Source organism: Pongo pygmaeus, chromosome 10 (genome assembly GCF_028885625.2).
Source record: "Pongo pygmaeus isolate AG05252 chromosome 10, NHGRI_mPonPyg2-v2.0_pri, whole genome shotgun sequence".
Classification (NCBI taxonomy): Eukaryota; Metazoa; Chordata; class Mammalia; order Primates; family Hominidae; genus Pongo; species Pongo pygmaeus.
In genome coordinates this window covers 86,464,842-86,481,256 of record NC_072383.2, presented here as the reverse complement: position 1 = coordinate 86,481,256, position 16,415 = coordinate 86,464,842, and the positions used below count along the sequence as shown (strand labels likewise).

At 35.9% G+C, this 16,415-nt stretch overlaps 1 protein-coding gene across 1 annotated transcript in view; it reads right to left on the bottom strand.

The window, feature by feature from the left end:
- Positions 1-16,415, bottom strand: part of TMTC3 (transmembrane O-mannosyltransferase targeting cadherins 3) — a 56,980-nt gene that overhangs the window by 16,916 nt on the left and 23,649 nt on the right. Inside the window, exons 7-10 of the mRNA XM_054442060.2 lie at positions 15,638-15,890; positions 9,479-9,627; positions 7,498-7,618; positions 5,904-6,015 (exon numbers count right to left, since the gene is read on the bottom strand). Of these exons, the coding sequence (XP_054298035.1) occupies positions 5,904-6,015; positions 7,498-7,618; positions 9,479-9,627; positions 15,638-15,890 (635 nt within the window). The remainder of the gene's footprint in view (positions 1-5,903; positions 6,016-7,497; positions 7,619-9,478; positions 9,628-15,637; positions 15,891-16,415) is intronic.

Sequence of the window (16,415 nt, the reverse complement as noted above, 5' to 3'; positions counted from 1 at the left end):
TGCAATATTCAGTTCAATTGTTTGTTTTCCCTACTAAACATTCCCCCAACAGGATTAAGAGGACAGACAGCTCCAGGGCTATGTTCCTAGGATGGGTTTTTTGCACACGTACTGGGACTAAAACACTATTTCCCTATATCCAGCTAGTTAGTAAAGTCACCTATACAGGCTGCAGATGATGCAATCAGTTTCTAGGTTATGACCCTGATGTCATAAGAATTCCTTTGAGTAAAAAGTAACTCGAAGCAATATTGCCCCTATCTCTTGATCTTCAGATAGCACTCTCTGATTATGCAGGCCATGCAGAGCATGCCCTTCCTGCTGACAAACTACTTCAGTTCTTTTCTCGTACTCCTGTAGTTGTGTCTACACAAGTAGCTCACTCCCCCATACCCAATGCTTTAACGCTTTTCACTGACGGCTCTGGTAAAAATGGAAAAGTGGCTATTTGGTGGATTTACCAGCACTCAGAGAACTGAGGTTGGAGCCTTAATATTGGCCCTGGAGACCTTTTCTGCTCAGCTTATCAATATTGTTAATGTCTCTGCTTACTCTGTTTATTTATTACAGAACCTTAAGACAGCCCTCATTAAGTCCACTCTTGAGCCCACCGGTGTACACATTTTCTTCAACTTCAGCAATTGCTGGATCAACGTACATATCCTATTTTTAACACACATACTTGAGCCCACAGCTCACTGCCTGGCCCACTGGCTTATGGCAATGAACAAGCAGACCTGCAAGTTATGACGTCACTGCTTGACCAAACCACCCAATTGCATCAATTTTTCCACCAAAACTGAAGAAACTTAACTAAACAATTTCAACCTACCCAAAGACTAGCTAAACAAATTATTTTACAATGCCCACATTGCAAACTCACAGGCATGTCCCCTCCTTCAACAGGTGTTAACCCTAGAGGACTAGAACCTAATCAGTTATGGCAAACAAATGTTATTCACGTCCTTGAATTTGGAAAACTTAGATATATATGTATCCATTGATACCAATTCTCACCTAATTAGCACACATGCTCTTCCTGAAGAGTCCTCCCAATATGTTATTAAACATCTTCTCTTAACTTTTGTGTTTATGGGGTGGCCCACAAAAATTAAAACTGATAATGGTCTGGCTTATGCCAGCTCACAATGTCAACAATTTTGTCACACGTGGAACATCCAACATTCCACAGGTATCCCTTATAACCCTCAAGGACAGGCCATAGTAGAACGTGTCCACTCTACCCTTAAAAATATGCTCAAGAAACAAAAAAGGGGGAATATGAGTAAGGATCCTGCAACACTATTAGTACAAGCCTTATTTACCCTTAATTTTTAAAATTTAGATGATAAATTTCAATCAGCCATAGAAAAGCATTTCACTAAAGTCCTTCAAAACATAAAACCTGTGGTTTTATGGAAAGATGTAAATGGTAATGTATGGTGTGGTCCAAATGATTTGTTAACATGGGGAAGAGAATATGCTTGTGTTCACACCGCCTCAGGTCCTCTATGGATTCCAGCATGACGCATCAAACCATACTATGGTGTCGCTAGGACCCAACCTGGTACCAGAAATGAAGGAAACGACCCTGCAGGACCTGCAGCCCCAGAAGATGTGGTTTTCTTGAATGACACAAGCCCCAGACATTACCTGTGGGATGCTGAAGAAGACAACTCAGGAGACACCATTCACTCCAGATAATTTGTTCCTTACTATGCTTTCTGTTGTACATTACAACTCTTGTAGGACATTGGTTTTTCTTATTCTCTCACTTTGCCTGCTCTCTGTACCTGCTACTCTCTATTAGGCCCATCTTCTAAATCTGCCTTTCTTTCACCCTGTTACCTGGGCAGACACCCCCTTCCCAGCCTCTAATAACGTAACTGCTTGGCTAGGAGGGATTAACGTACCCCCAGTGGGGTTCCTTAGTAACGACACACACTGGGCTGAGGTGCCAAGTAACACTGCATGTCACTCCTTAACTGGAAAAGAATATTACTGATTATACTCATGTTTGTCTTATGTTATTTACTAATTCTAGGATGCAAAGCCAGAATATGAGTGTTAACTGCTGTGCCTGACAAACCTGTTGCTGCACACATCTGTACTCTTCAATCAACAAAACCTGATGCAAAAAACAGAAAAGGGTGAGATGTAGGAGTTCGGTCAGGGTAGTGGGAAAAGTTGTAAGAAAAAGTTATAGGGAAAGATGCAAATCTTTTTGGAAGGCCAGGAGGTTTTACAAAAGCTTCAGAAGAGAACTATGGCTGAAGGCAGCCAGATTCTCTTATCCAGAGCCTGAGAGCAAAGGGTAGATAACAAGAGAATGTAAAGGAACTTATCTAGATAAATTTGTTTACTCCTGTCTCCAGAAACCAATCTTTGATCATTCGCGCACAGGACTGCTCTCTACTCCGGGGGTTGACAATGTTTATTACCCACAAATTGTGTTTGCTCCAAGCCTTTATCATTAAATCTGTATTAAATAAATGTGACCGGGGCCTGCTTACGGGGGCTGCACTCTCTTGGTGGCTGTTGCACTCTCTCATTGGCGGTGCTAAGCTGTGTGGTCTCCTAGCCGCACTAGTCAGGCAAAATACCTGTGTCAGCATACCTCTTTCATCCATCACTCAGCCAGAGTCTGCAGGACAGACTTGGCAACCTCCTTTCCTGGCTCCAGTGAAAATAATGCCATTAATACTTACCAGCTCATATTTATTGAATATACATTATTGCCTAGAAACTGGCCTAAGTCTTATATAACCAGTATTTAACATAATCCATAAGAAGGAATGGAGGTATTATTACTCCAAATTTATAGATAGAAAACTTAGAGTGATTGAACTAAATTTGAGAAAAGGTCTGATGCCAGAGTCCAAACTTTTAACTAATCATCACACTAGCTGTCCCTTTTAACCTTATCCTGGTCACTGTCTTGCCCCATCTAAACTATCTAAGATACAGGAAAATAACATGTCATTTCATCTGTCAAACCCATCTAGGAAGAATACAGCTTAAAAAAACATGGAATAAGCCAAGAAACCTCTAGATGCCACATTCAATGTTTCTAAGTTTAAAATGCTTTATTCATAATATAATAAACTGGTTTACTTGTTTTCCTATCTCATGGCTTCTGATTAATAGAAACAGCAATTCTGAAAGTGTGATAGTGAAGTCAAACTGAAGAAGAAAGGTTCAGCAAATATCTCAAAAACAGCAATTAGTGACAATTGACAATGAGGGGGAAAATTATTTAAAAACTGAGTGTCCATGCCTGCAACATCCTGTGATAGGCACACTATTCACTAGACAAAACTGAATGTGTACACACACCCCACACACACTTAACTCAGTATTTACAACAATACTGTGAGACAGAAATTACTATCCCATTTTAGAAACAAGAAAGAAGAGTCTGAGGGGCCTAAGTAACAGCTCAGTCTCAAAGTCTTTGTGTGCCTGACAATCAAAGATGGCTGCTTCTCTAAAAACTCTTAGAATATAATTAATCCATGCATTGCACATCTCAAGACTTAAGAAAGTAATGAATTAAAATATTTAGAGACTGCTGACTGCGTATAGAACCCTACTTGATGATGCAGGGGTACAAAAATGAATCAGATGTTCCTGCTACCCCAAGGAAGCGCCACAGTTTAAATAAATATTTTAAATAAATTTGTATTTAAATAAATAAAATATAGCACTAAATAGAAAATTACAAATATAGGAAGGATACAGAGGAAGTTAAGGGGTTTTACAGATGAAAACTATTTGCTTACAGCTGGAAAGAAGGGAAGAGTTTTTACAAGAGAAGTCACTGGAAAATGGGAGGAAAGGGAGAAGGGAGAAATTCTAGTCTCAAGGAAGAAAATAAAGGCAAAGAAGTAAGGAAGTACAGGACATTAATCCCATATTCCAAGAAAAACTAAACTACATGAAGGGCTAAGAGAGATAAAACTGAAAGGCTAGACCATCAGTTATATTTTCACAACTTTTTCTTCACCTTTCTCTAATTGAAACTTAGCTTTGTTTTGGAGACATGGTTACCTTTAGCCCTTTCAAGTTGTGACTGTGTTCTTTTCTATCCTTTGCCACACTGGGCCTGGGGGAAGAACAGGTATCTTCTTCCTTGATCCATGTTGCCATTTTTGGACAATTCTCTCTCCTTTTTACCATACTCACGTCTGATTGTAATTTAACTCTATTACCTACTATTCCTATCAGTGTTGTAGTCGTCGATTCCTGGATCACAGACCCTGGCTCCCTGTTGCTTTCTCTAACATTACTTTTGTCAAAATTCTTAATGATTTAGTGATTTCATAATCCATATAGATATTAATCTTTGAATACTGTGGTCTTGATGACCTTTTTTCCAAATGATTTTCACTTCCTTTCTACCTTAGCCAGTTAGTGCAATGGTCATAGTTGTACTTACTAGAAAAAAACAACAGTGTCTGACACTCTGCACCCCTTCAAGGATATTTAGTAATGTGCAGGGGTTTCTTTTTGGTCATCACTCTGAATGGAAAATAATGATGGCATTTGGTGGATGGGGGCCATGACTAGTACATATCCTGTAATACACTTCTGCACTCAAAACGCCAATAGCACTCCTGTCGAAAAATACTGCTGCTCTAGCTACATCCTACTCAGAAACCAACAATTCCTTAGATCCACTGATCTTGTTACCTTTCCTCCATCCCTCATCCTCTCTCACATCCCTTCTTAACCAGCTTAGATTCTGTGGCTCATCATTTATTAAACCCTTTCTTGATGAGTAATACACAACTGAAAAAACTTTAATCCTATTTAACAGAATTTTCCATGTCTATGCCATCACTATTATAGCTAAAAAGTTGCAAGAGAAAAACATGTAACTATTTTTTTTTTTTTTTGAGACAGAGTATCACTCTGTCAACCAGACTGGAGGCAGTGGTGTGATCGTGGCTCACTGCAACCTCTGCCTCCCAGATTCCAGCGATTCTTGTGCCTCAGCCACCTAAGTAGCTGGGATTACAGGCGCCCACCACAATGCCTGGCTAATTTTTGTATTTTTAGTAGAGATGGGGTTTCACCATGTTGCCCAGGCTGGTCTCAAACTCCTGACCTCAAGTGATCTGCCCACCTTGGCCTTCCAAAGTGCTGGGATTACAGACTTGAGCTACTGTGTCTGGCCCAAACTGGTTTAAAAAAGCCAAAACCCTCTTATCTTACCATCCTTTCTTGACCGCATACCCAGCACTGCCACCATTTCTTATCAACACCCTTCAAAAGAGTTTTCTATGCGAATTGTCTCCAAGTATTCTTTCTCCATTCTCTTAAGCTCACTACTATCAGGCTTTTGCACCCATCATTCCACCAAAATTGCTTATCCATATCCATGCCACACAACAACTCTATGTTAAGAAAAAAATCCATAAATGTTTTTGTTTGTTTTGAGACACAGTCTCACTCTGTCACCCAGGCTGGAGTACAGTGGTATAATCATGTGATCATAGCTCACTGCAGCCTTGAACTCCTGGGCTCAAGGAATCCTCCCACCTGAGCCTCCCAAGTAGCCGAGTTTACATGCCCACACCACCATGCCTGGCTAATTTTTTAATTTTTATTTTGTAAAGACAGGATCTTGCTTTATTGCCTAGGTTGGTCATGAACTCCTGGTGTGACCCTCCTGTGTCAGCCTCCCAAAGTGCTGGGAATACAGGTGTGAGCCACTAGCCTGGTATCAGAGTCTTCTATTAAGTGGCTATTATATGTAATCCAGTTCAAAATAAGCACTGAACTCTAGTATTCAAGTCACTTAGAATAAAGCTAGTAAATAAACTATCTTATTTCCCCCAAGGATAATCAAAACTTTTTAAAAAATAAAACTAATGAATTTATTAGTTAATAATGCTTACCTGGCTGAACACGGGTAGCCTGTAAGAAGTATTTCAAAGCTCTCTCAAAGTTCTTTTCATTTTCCAGAGCATGACCCACATTATTCCAAAGTTTGGCATTATTTTTATTTACCTTAAATACAAGCACAGATAGAAATAAGTTACAATTAAAAAAAATATGACTCCAGTTCATACAGATATTTGTTTGGTATACTATTAAGAAAATAATGTTCTATGGAAATGTCTCTGGGGATGACACAGGAGTCAAATAAAGACTGCTTCACCAAATTTACTCTCTCTGCACCTGAACACCAACATACTAAAACCATAGCAGTCTTATTTCATTCACGTTATATATTAACATTTTACTGAAAATGTTATTTGATGAAAGCACAGTGGTGTTTCAAAACTTCTGCTCTGCCATTTGTATTTTTAGGAGCAAAAGCACTGGAACATGAGAATATGTTTAGATGTTGCACTGATGACTTATTTTTAGACTTGACATATTTAAAGTTATTTATGTAGTCCCTTATGGTAATGGAAACCCTGAGATTAAAGCTCTGAGTCAATCTGTGCTTTCAGAGTTCGCAGATTGCCATAGTGTTCTTGCAGATAGATGACACCTAGCCAAGGAACTAATTGCAGTCGTTGTGGCTATAGGTTCCAACCACTGTCCTGGGAGTGAGTATAAGCAAAATTCTGGAAAATTATGGGGCTCCACTGGTATCCTAGGAGTATGGATTAATAAGCATGGTCATGAAGTCTCACTTGTTGGCAGACTTCTGAGTTGGGAGAGAGAGTAGAGCTATTGAGTTGTATAAGAAGAAACTCATCTGATCTTAAGCAGATGGGGAATCAAGAAATCACACAGACTACTGGAATGAAGCAGCAATCCAATAAAGCTAAGCAATGAAGAGTTAAGAAATAGTCCAAAGGAAGTAAAAATTCAGATATCTGAAGAGGGGTACTGGTAAGGGAGAGCTTGAAAAAATCTTTGCTGATAACCTTTAAAGAAAACAAATTTTTGTTTTTTAAAAGAACTTTTTCCAATTTATAATGTCCATTCTATAGAAATCCTGTATCCTTCCTTTCTGACAATTCTTATCTTTCTGATAGTATTGTAACCACTGGTTATCTTCCACATCATTGGGTGCCTTTTTTTTTTTTTTCTGTACATTTTATTTTACTGAATTGATGCCATCAATTATAAAACCCTTATTTTAAGTACCATTAAGAGAGAAAAAAGGCCACTAATTTAAGATGCTTTTCACTGTAAGACTTATTTGATTTCAGAGATATGAAAAAGGAAAAATATCAGCACCTTTAGAACCAATGAAATATAGTATTCTGATTTAAACATTGTGTCATTTGAGCTTCCAATAACTGTATAGCATTTAGGGAATTATCATATATGCTTTGGACATATAGCTAAGTATTATTCAGAGCATTTGGTTATGGCATATGTTAAACAACAAATTATTTTCATTAATCTTCTAGTAAAGTACTTAATATTGACTGTTACATGTCTAATTAAAAACAAAGTTAAAACAGCTTAGAAATTGTTCCAAGAAATCACTGATGACATACTTTCCTGTCATTCTGAACAACACTTTACCTTCAAGGCTGACATAAACAATGTATATTCAGACTCCCAATCCCAATTTCTGTGGAATGTTTTTAAGGAATGAGTGAGTATCACCATAGACAGACAAATCCAGGATAGCTTTTTAAATACACTGTTTAAGAGAAAAAAAGCAAAACAAAAAAAATTGTCTTCATCACCAAAAGCATTTTACCTTTTAGAACAGAGGTAAGAAGTATCTTAAATGCTCCTAAAATATCATATGTGAATTTATTCTAATTCATTCTAATGATCACCCAACTTTAGAGGATACAACACCAAAAAAATTGAATATTGTGAATATGACCTTCCAGTCAATTACATTATATATGCTAATATTGGCTATATTTCAAAAGCTCTGTTTAAAATAAATGATAAAAAATGGAAAAAACCAATTTTTAAACGTGACTTTTTACACTTACAGTCCTTTGTGCCATTTTCTACAACTGAGTATTCTTAATTGAGTCTAGAAAGGGGTCAACCTTATCACTGATCACATTTGAAAATGTTTTACTTACAATTTATACCAAGACTATCATGATATTTTTGGTTTATTTCTCTATTGTAAAGCTAGAATTGTCTATTAAAAGGCATAGTAAAAGTGACTCTTCATTAAACAGAGGCAAATTACTTATACAACTTTAGGTTAATTATTTGAGGGCTCAATTCCTCACCTATAATCTTTATGATCTTGTTTAGTATTAATAGTCTCTGAGTCTGTGTTTTTGTTCCTATAACATGGTTTAATTTCTTTCATTTTGATAGATCCACTTAACTAGAACATACAAGTATGGATGAGAAAGAACATGGTCACTGGAAGCAGTCAGATGTAAATCTGAAACAAGACTGTTATTTACTAGCTGTGTGATGCTGGGTAACCTATATGGCTTCAATGTTCACATCTGCAAAGTAGACTTAAGAAGTGTCAAGATTAAATGAGAAAAGAAATCTAAAGTGTCTATCATGGCTCTTGGTACATGGCAGGCATTCAAAAATGGGTAGCGATTATAAATGGATATATGGGTAAAAGCTAAGAGAAAAGGTTTGGTAGATGGCAGTTAAATATTGCAGACAGGGATGAGATTATCTGTGGAACACATGTGGTGTGAAAAAAGTGGCTATAAGACTTTGAAAAATGTAAATATTCAAAGAGCAGGTGCAGCCAGAAGAATTAATCAGGACAAATACTTTTTACAGACACTAGGGAAATAAATTTTAAATTAAAAGAGTTGACTTAGTTTAGCTACTAGGAGGCACTTTGTTATATGCTTAAGGGTGAAGTGGAGAGAAGTCAGAATTCTGTGGGGTGAGGGGTGACTGGAAAATAGGAAAGTGAAAGAAGTGACTATTTCTTTTTCAAGTTGCAAACTCAAACTTAATATTACATTAGTATTACTTGACCTTTAACAATTTGCTTGATTTGATAATTTTAGTGCCACAGCATAAGTATACAATGAGATAATACCTATAACAATTATAGTTCCTAAGCATATATACAGTGTGACTACGCTGTTCCTTAACTGTTAGTTTGAGGCAACTAGGATACAAAGATTATAATGAAGATAGTGACGATAGCAAGAAATTACAGATTGCTTACTATATGCATTTTATATATATTAACTCAATATGACTCAAGTAGGATGACTATTATCTTAGTTCACTGAATATGGAAGTGGCAATGGTCATTTGTGACTTTATTCTCAGTAACATCCTTGTTTTCATTTGGATCTGACTCAAAGTTTGTTCTGTCTCAGGCTGTAAAATCAAATTACATAAATATGGGGAAGAATACAGAATAAGTAGGTGCCGTGGAGCTTTCCTAACTTGACTTACAAGACAAATGAGGAGACTATGGAGATGAAAAACCAAAAGATACAAATGCATGACTTAGAAAACTGAACTAAATATTTAAATTTTAAAATGTGTCACACTTAATTCCATAGTAAGCATTACACGAACTGACATTTAAATTCACCTTTTTGTTGATATTTTCTGCCATCCATGGGCTACCAAAATACAGAACCCCATGCTGGGAACATATAATACTCGCTCGGCAACAACAAATCCAACTGGAAAAAAAAGGTTCGATGCAGGAATAAATGGTAATGCCATTAAACAAAGCGCCTACAAAAAAAAAGAAGATTTAATAATTTATAATAAATTTATAATAATTTATAATAAATTAAGAAATATATGGGCATCTGATACTTGAATCCAAATATTTTTATCATTTAACTTGGATAGTGTACTGGTAAACTATTTTTAATAATACTGTGAAGAATATTAATTTAAACATAAAGAAGGCAACTTAGGCATTAATAAACATCAGGATGTATGTAAGCAAGGTGAAATGGAAATCTTGAATTCTAAAAGTTAAAATTAGAGGATATCTACGAACTTTGAAAACAAGATTTCTAGGTGTGTTTGGGAGTGATTACTCCTTGAAATTAAAATCTAAACCATTACAGCATTTTAAATTTGAGAAGCATGATTAGCTATATCTCACTGGTTTTCTGTAAAGAATATGCTTGCATAGTAAAATACAAAAACTTTAATAAATGTAAATATTCACATCTTTAAGCAAAAATTAAACAATAAAGGTTCATCCAGTTAAATAAAAAGTAGAAGTACTTTTTGAAATTGTATCTAAAATAACACACTCAAACAATCATAAGAAAACAACCCAATTTAAAAAATGGGCAAAGGAGCTAAATAGATATTCCTCAGAAGACAACATGCCAATGGCCATCAAGTATATAAATGTTCAACATCACTATCATTAGGGAAGTGAAAATTAAAACCACAATGAGATGTCATTGCACACCTGTAAGAATGGCTATTATCAAAAAGGCAAAAGATAACAAATGTTGGCAAGAACGTAAAGGAAACACTTGCACACTGTTGGTGGGATGTAAATTAGCATTGCCATTAAGCAAACAGTACGGAGGCTTCTCAAAAAATTAAAAATAGAACTACCATGTGACCCAGCATCCTCACTACTGGGTATAGATCCAAACGAAATGAAATCAGTATGTTGAAGAGAGATCTGACCTCCCCTGTTCATTGCAGCATTATTCAATTTACAATAGCCAAGATATGGGAACAACCTAAGTATCCATCAATAGATTACTGGATGAAAAAAATGTGGTACATATACACTTTGGAATACTATTTAGCCTTAAAACAGAAGGAAATCCTGTCATTTTTGACATGGATAAACCCGGAGGACACCATGTTAAGAGAAATAAGCCAGCCACAGAAAGACAAACAACATATGATCTCACTTGTATGTAGAATTTGTAAAAGTTGAACTCACAGAAGTACAGTACATGGTGGTCACCAGGGTTGGAGGGAGGTTGGGGAGAGGTTGGTCAAAAGGCATAGAACTTCAGTTAGGAGGAATACAAATTAAATAAATAAAAATTTTACACATCTAACTTATGTGCGTGTGGTAAAAATAAGATGATAATGAAATATGCTAATAGGTTTTTCAACAAAACAAAACCACAAAGGCTGATTAAAAAAAAGCTAAACATGTCAGTTTTTACAACTTTACTACTTTAAGAAACCACATGATATTGGAAACTGAGGGAATGAAATCAGGTGTCGTTTAGACAAGATAGCAGACTACTGTACCTTAGCGTTACTTCACATAACATCCTGAAAGGTTAAATGTATTTAACTAGAAGCTTAGTGTATGCATAAAAATAAAACTGCCCCCCTTTAAATCAACAGTCTTTCATTCTACAAGAATTTCTAAAATTATTAATATAACACTGAACATTGAAATGAAACATCATAAAAATATTTAGATTTCTTACCATTTTGAAAATGGGATGACATGTGGTTTCCACATTATACACCCACAAAAAAACAGCACATAAATAGCTTGTGAAGGAAATAAGTTTGGTCGTTATTAGGAAATCTGTTTCTATGGACATCTGCTTCCTATTTTGTTACCCCGATTTGTTTTATAGTACCTAATTGAATAAACAAGTTAAACCTTTAGCTTCACAAGTTTGAGACTCTTCTAATGGGCTAAGGTGAAAGAATGTCTTTTTTATTTAACTTAATTTGTGAAATATAGAGGCATATACATTGAAAAGAATACTCTCCACAAATGTTCACACATTAATGATTTGTAATAAGGCAACACTGAATCTGAGGAAAATCACTACCATCAAATTGGTCACCATCATACCAATTTATAGGTCTGACACTTCAGTTTTTTTAATCAAAAAGGTAAGAAAAACTAAGAGTGCACAGAATTCACTTTCCATTTCCCAGAGATGCTTGACAAAAATAATCAGAAAAAAATGTGAAACAGATAAAGAAAAGTTCCTGAATATGTATGTAGTTCATTGAAAAAAAATTATACCTATTAACTCATGGCCACCCTAAGGCAATTTCACTTGAAGGAATTAAGTGTTAAATTCACTCAAAAGTGTATTGTAGACTGATGCATAAGCTATACAAAACAAAAAAAATCTCTCAGGAAGAATCTATAGGTTCTGGGATAAGAAATGTCTCTAATGATTAACTTATTCACACGTCCTAATATGCTCTCTAATAATGTATGCCAACCTAGTTAACTATCACTATCTTGTAATTTCCTTCTTCCAGTAATATAAACTGTCCTTAAATGTTAGGATATTAGTAGAAAGAGCAGAGTTCGAGACAAATCTGCTTTACTTCTCATTTCCTACATAAGGCAAACCACTCAGTCACCTCGAGTCTTTTTTTATTTTCTTCTTCCATTTTTTTTTTTTTTTTTGACAGGGTCTTGTCTGTCATCCAGGATAGAGTATAGTGGCATGATCACAGTCTACTGCATTCTTGAACTCTTGGGCTCAAGCAATCCTCCTGCCTCAGCCTCCTGAACACCTAGGACTACAGGTATGCATTACCATGCCTGGCTAATTTAAAAATTTTTTTTAGAGATGGGATCTCACTGTCTTGCCCAGGTTTGTCCCAAACTCCTGGCCTCCAGTGATCTTCCCATTTCTGCCTCCCAAGGCACTGGGATTACAGGCATGAGCCACTGAACCCAGTTAGTTCTTTACAAATAAAATGGGGATTAATAACAACTTACATTATGCTGTTGACATATATATGACATCTTATCTAATAAGTGCTTAACATGGTATCTGGTAGGTACTCCTTTTTTCTACTTATCCCTTCCAGAGATCTTCGGAAAATATCACCATAAAAAAATAGCACATTCATTAGGACTATACCGAAAGTAGAGTTATGCTTAAGGCCACAGCTGTTCCATTTTTATATACATTTTAAATTCAGCTTACGTTACATACACCATTATTTTATTTGCTGAAACCTTAATTCCCCTACCTCTCCTTTTTTTTAAACTTTCTTTTAGCAAAACTCCAGCTTTAGATGTATTCTACCATTTATTTCTTTTGTCTGTATTTACCAGAGTGGCAATGCACTGGTAGAGAAAGTCCCAAAGCTGAACAGATTAATACTGTCATAAAAGCATGAGCACCAAGTTCAAATTTATCCTTAAGACTGTTTAGGATTTCTAGGTTTCTCTGGAAAGTTCCTTCCACTCTTCCTGACTGCTTTGAATCTTCATTACTTTTCTCAAATTTTTGACCCATGTCACTTTCAGCAGGCAACTACATTTCCTAATTTACAATGAAAGCTAAAGCCATAAAACAAGAATTTCTTCAATTTCCTGCTACTAAACCTACCAACATCCACATTCATTTCCTTTCTTCTTGTAACATAAGGGGTGTCTCTTCTATCTCAGGCCAAACCTATGCTCCGTATCTCCTGCTCCTCATAAACTTCACTAACAATTATCCCTTCTCTAATTGATTAACCACTTTCTAATCAACTGTATTCTTCCTATCTATATTTAAACATGCTCTTGTCTATCCAGCCTTAAACATCTTTAACAATACATCTTTTAAGCTACCTTCCCTATTCGTTACATACCTCAGGTACAAAACAAGTTCCCATGATCTTAGGAAAAGATTTTGTTGCCATAGTATTAAGTAGCCCACTTAACTAATCAACTTAAGTCTACCACTTAACCAATCAACATTTCAGCTTAATAAATATGTTCCTGCAAGCCAACCCATCAGGGATATCCACATTCAAAAAAGTCAGCTGAGTAGCTGAGTACTCCAATAAAAATGCTTCTATATGCCAACCAATCAACAGTCTCTCCCTGACATTGCTCCCTCCTACCTCTGAAGGTCTACCAATGCCAGATATCAATGCTTCCCCAGGCCCTACATAAGATTAGCAGTTTGTTATACTTGAAACCATTGCCTGACCAGCATAGTCTTCCCTTACTTAGGGATGAAATAAATCAAGTTTATCCCATCCTTTGAAACAGTCAAAGTTAAATTATTCCTACAGGTTATGTATACTAGCTCTCTTCACTTTCTCATCAAATCACTCACTGCACATAAGCAAATTTCATTTAAGTAACTACAGACTAAAAGAAGTCCAATCCAACAGATTCTAGATCTCACTTTCCCCCTCAAGAGCATCTGTTAGTGTTAACCATTTGGTCTTTCTTTAATACACTTTCCTACTTTTCTCTTCATTCGATATGTCTTCTATTTAGGATCCTTCTCTTCAACATCTAAATATAGGAGTTTCTCAAGACCTAGTTGTAGGTATCTTCTCTTTTCACTGTATTTAGCCCACTCAACTGTTTTCTGGGGAGAATTAAGACCAAATACTCTAAGGCTTCCATTATGAGTATGAGTGAACTTCTGTGCATCTAAAATGTTAACAGCTACCATCTTTGACAGAATTGACAAAACTCCAGTTGAGAAAGGCTGCTCTATAACCTCATCTACATTTCACCTTATCTACATCCTGGTTTCAATTACCACCTCTATGTTAATGAATAAGATTTCTATGTGTAGCTTAAGTATCTTCTATGAACTCCAGACATAAAGTGCTGTTCAAAATGTCCAACAGGATGTTTCAACAGTAACGCAAACTCAACATGTTCAAGGATAATAGAAAACACGATCTTTCAATCTACTCTGTATCTCAGACATCCAAATTTCTCTAGAATGTTAAGTTCTCTGGAAACGTGAACTGTGTAAGTTCTCTGGAAACGTGAACTGTGTATTTACTATCATAACCTCAGCACCTAAAATGCTGCACTGTACGAAGGGTAAAGTCTAAGTTTTTATTGAATGAATAAATCAATCTAGCGGCTATAGCAAAAAATTATGTATCTGCAATTCATTAAACATACTTTCTGACATATAATAAATGCCTGAGAAAATGTACTATTGTCTTCAATAAACTTTTATTTTTATTTTTGTTTTTTTGAGAAAGAGTATTGCTCTGTCACCCAGACTAGAGTGCAGTGGTGCAATCGCAGCTCACTGCAAATTCCACCTCCCTGGTTCAAGTGATTCTTGTGCCTCCGCCTCCTGAGTGGCTGGGATTACAGGCACCCACTACCACACCCAGCTAATTTTTGTATTTTTAGTAGAGACGAGAATTTCACCAGGTTGACCAGGCTGGTCTCAAACTCCTGGCCTCAAATGATCCACCTGCCTTGGCCTCTCAAAGTGCTGGGATTACAGGCAAGAGCCAACACACCCAGCCTGTCTTCAATAATTAAAAGGAAGAGAAAACAGAACTCTTATGAGTATGAAGTGATGCAGGGTAAGAAAATTAGAAGAAAAACAGTACAGAAAAACCACCACCAAAAAAAAAAACAAAAAACTGTTCAAATAATCAGAGTTCTCTGAACATAGTAAAAGCTATCTAAGGGAGTAATAAAAACCACCTTGCTCATGAGAACTGAAAAGCTCTATATTTCTAGTTGTATATCTTATATGATGTTCTTCTCTGTGCCAAGAAAACAAAAATATACAATATAATCAATTTCTTCAAAAAGTGTACAATCTAGTTGGATAAAGGTAAGAAATATTTTATGTGCTGAACATATGTCAAATTATGCCTGCAAATTAACTGAGAATTTTAGGATAAATTCAAATACGTTTATAAATTGGGATGCTGTTGAACAAAGAAAGGAATGCTTCTAAAAAGATGCTTCTGCTGAATTAAAGGTAGTTTCCTACTTATTCAACTGAATGTAACATCATTTGGAAAGTTAAGAAAAGTTTCTTACCATTAAAACAGTCTTGGAGGAATCACCAGAGTATCTGATACTGAATACTCCCAAAGTCCCCAGAAAACAAAAGAAAGTAAATGTGGCCAGATTTCGAATATCTAGTAATGACTCTATAAGTGGTATTGTTCCCATGGTCCAATCACAGCAGAGCTCTGAAGGATTTAATAACAGCCAAGCATTCACAGGAAGGAGGTAGTTAAAAGTTAGTTGCCTTGTAGGAGTTGGGCTTACAGCAGCTGGGTTATCAAACCTGTATAAAGGATTAAAAAAAAGATTACAAATAAAACTTTTAAAATACAGAATTATTTACATAAATAAAACACTAAACAATAAACATTTTATATATCATCTTATTAAACAGAAGACACAGACAAATGTTATGTGTACCTCAGACTCTTGCTAGAGTTCAATCAAAACTTTATGAAACATCTACTTCAGAGAAGTGATATTTATGAAGGACTGTTTGAAAGGCAAGCAGGTCATCCATTTCTGTTTATTATTAGAATAATTCAGACATGCATCCTATAATATTACAATACTGCAAAAGTGTTCCATTAAACCTTTTGATTAAAAGTAGTAACAAAAAGTTGTATAAGATTTATTGTTGTATGTGTTGTATGAATCACTTTTGAAAACACTCACCAATGCTTTCCTACATAAGACATTTCTTTTAGAGCAAAATGCTAATTAAAAATTATGCTTCCTGGAAAAAATTCATATATTTTTCTCCTGTCATGGAGAGAGAAAACCATATCACCTAGCTTTCTTCCCTCTT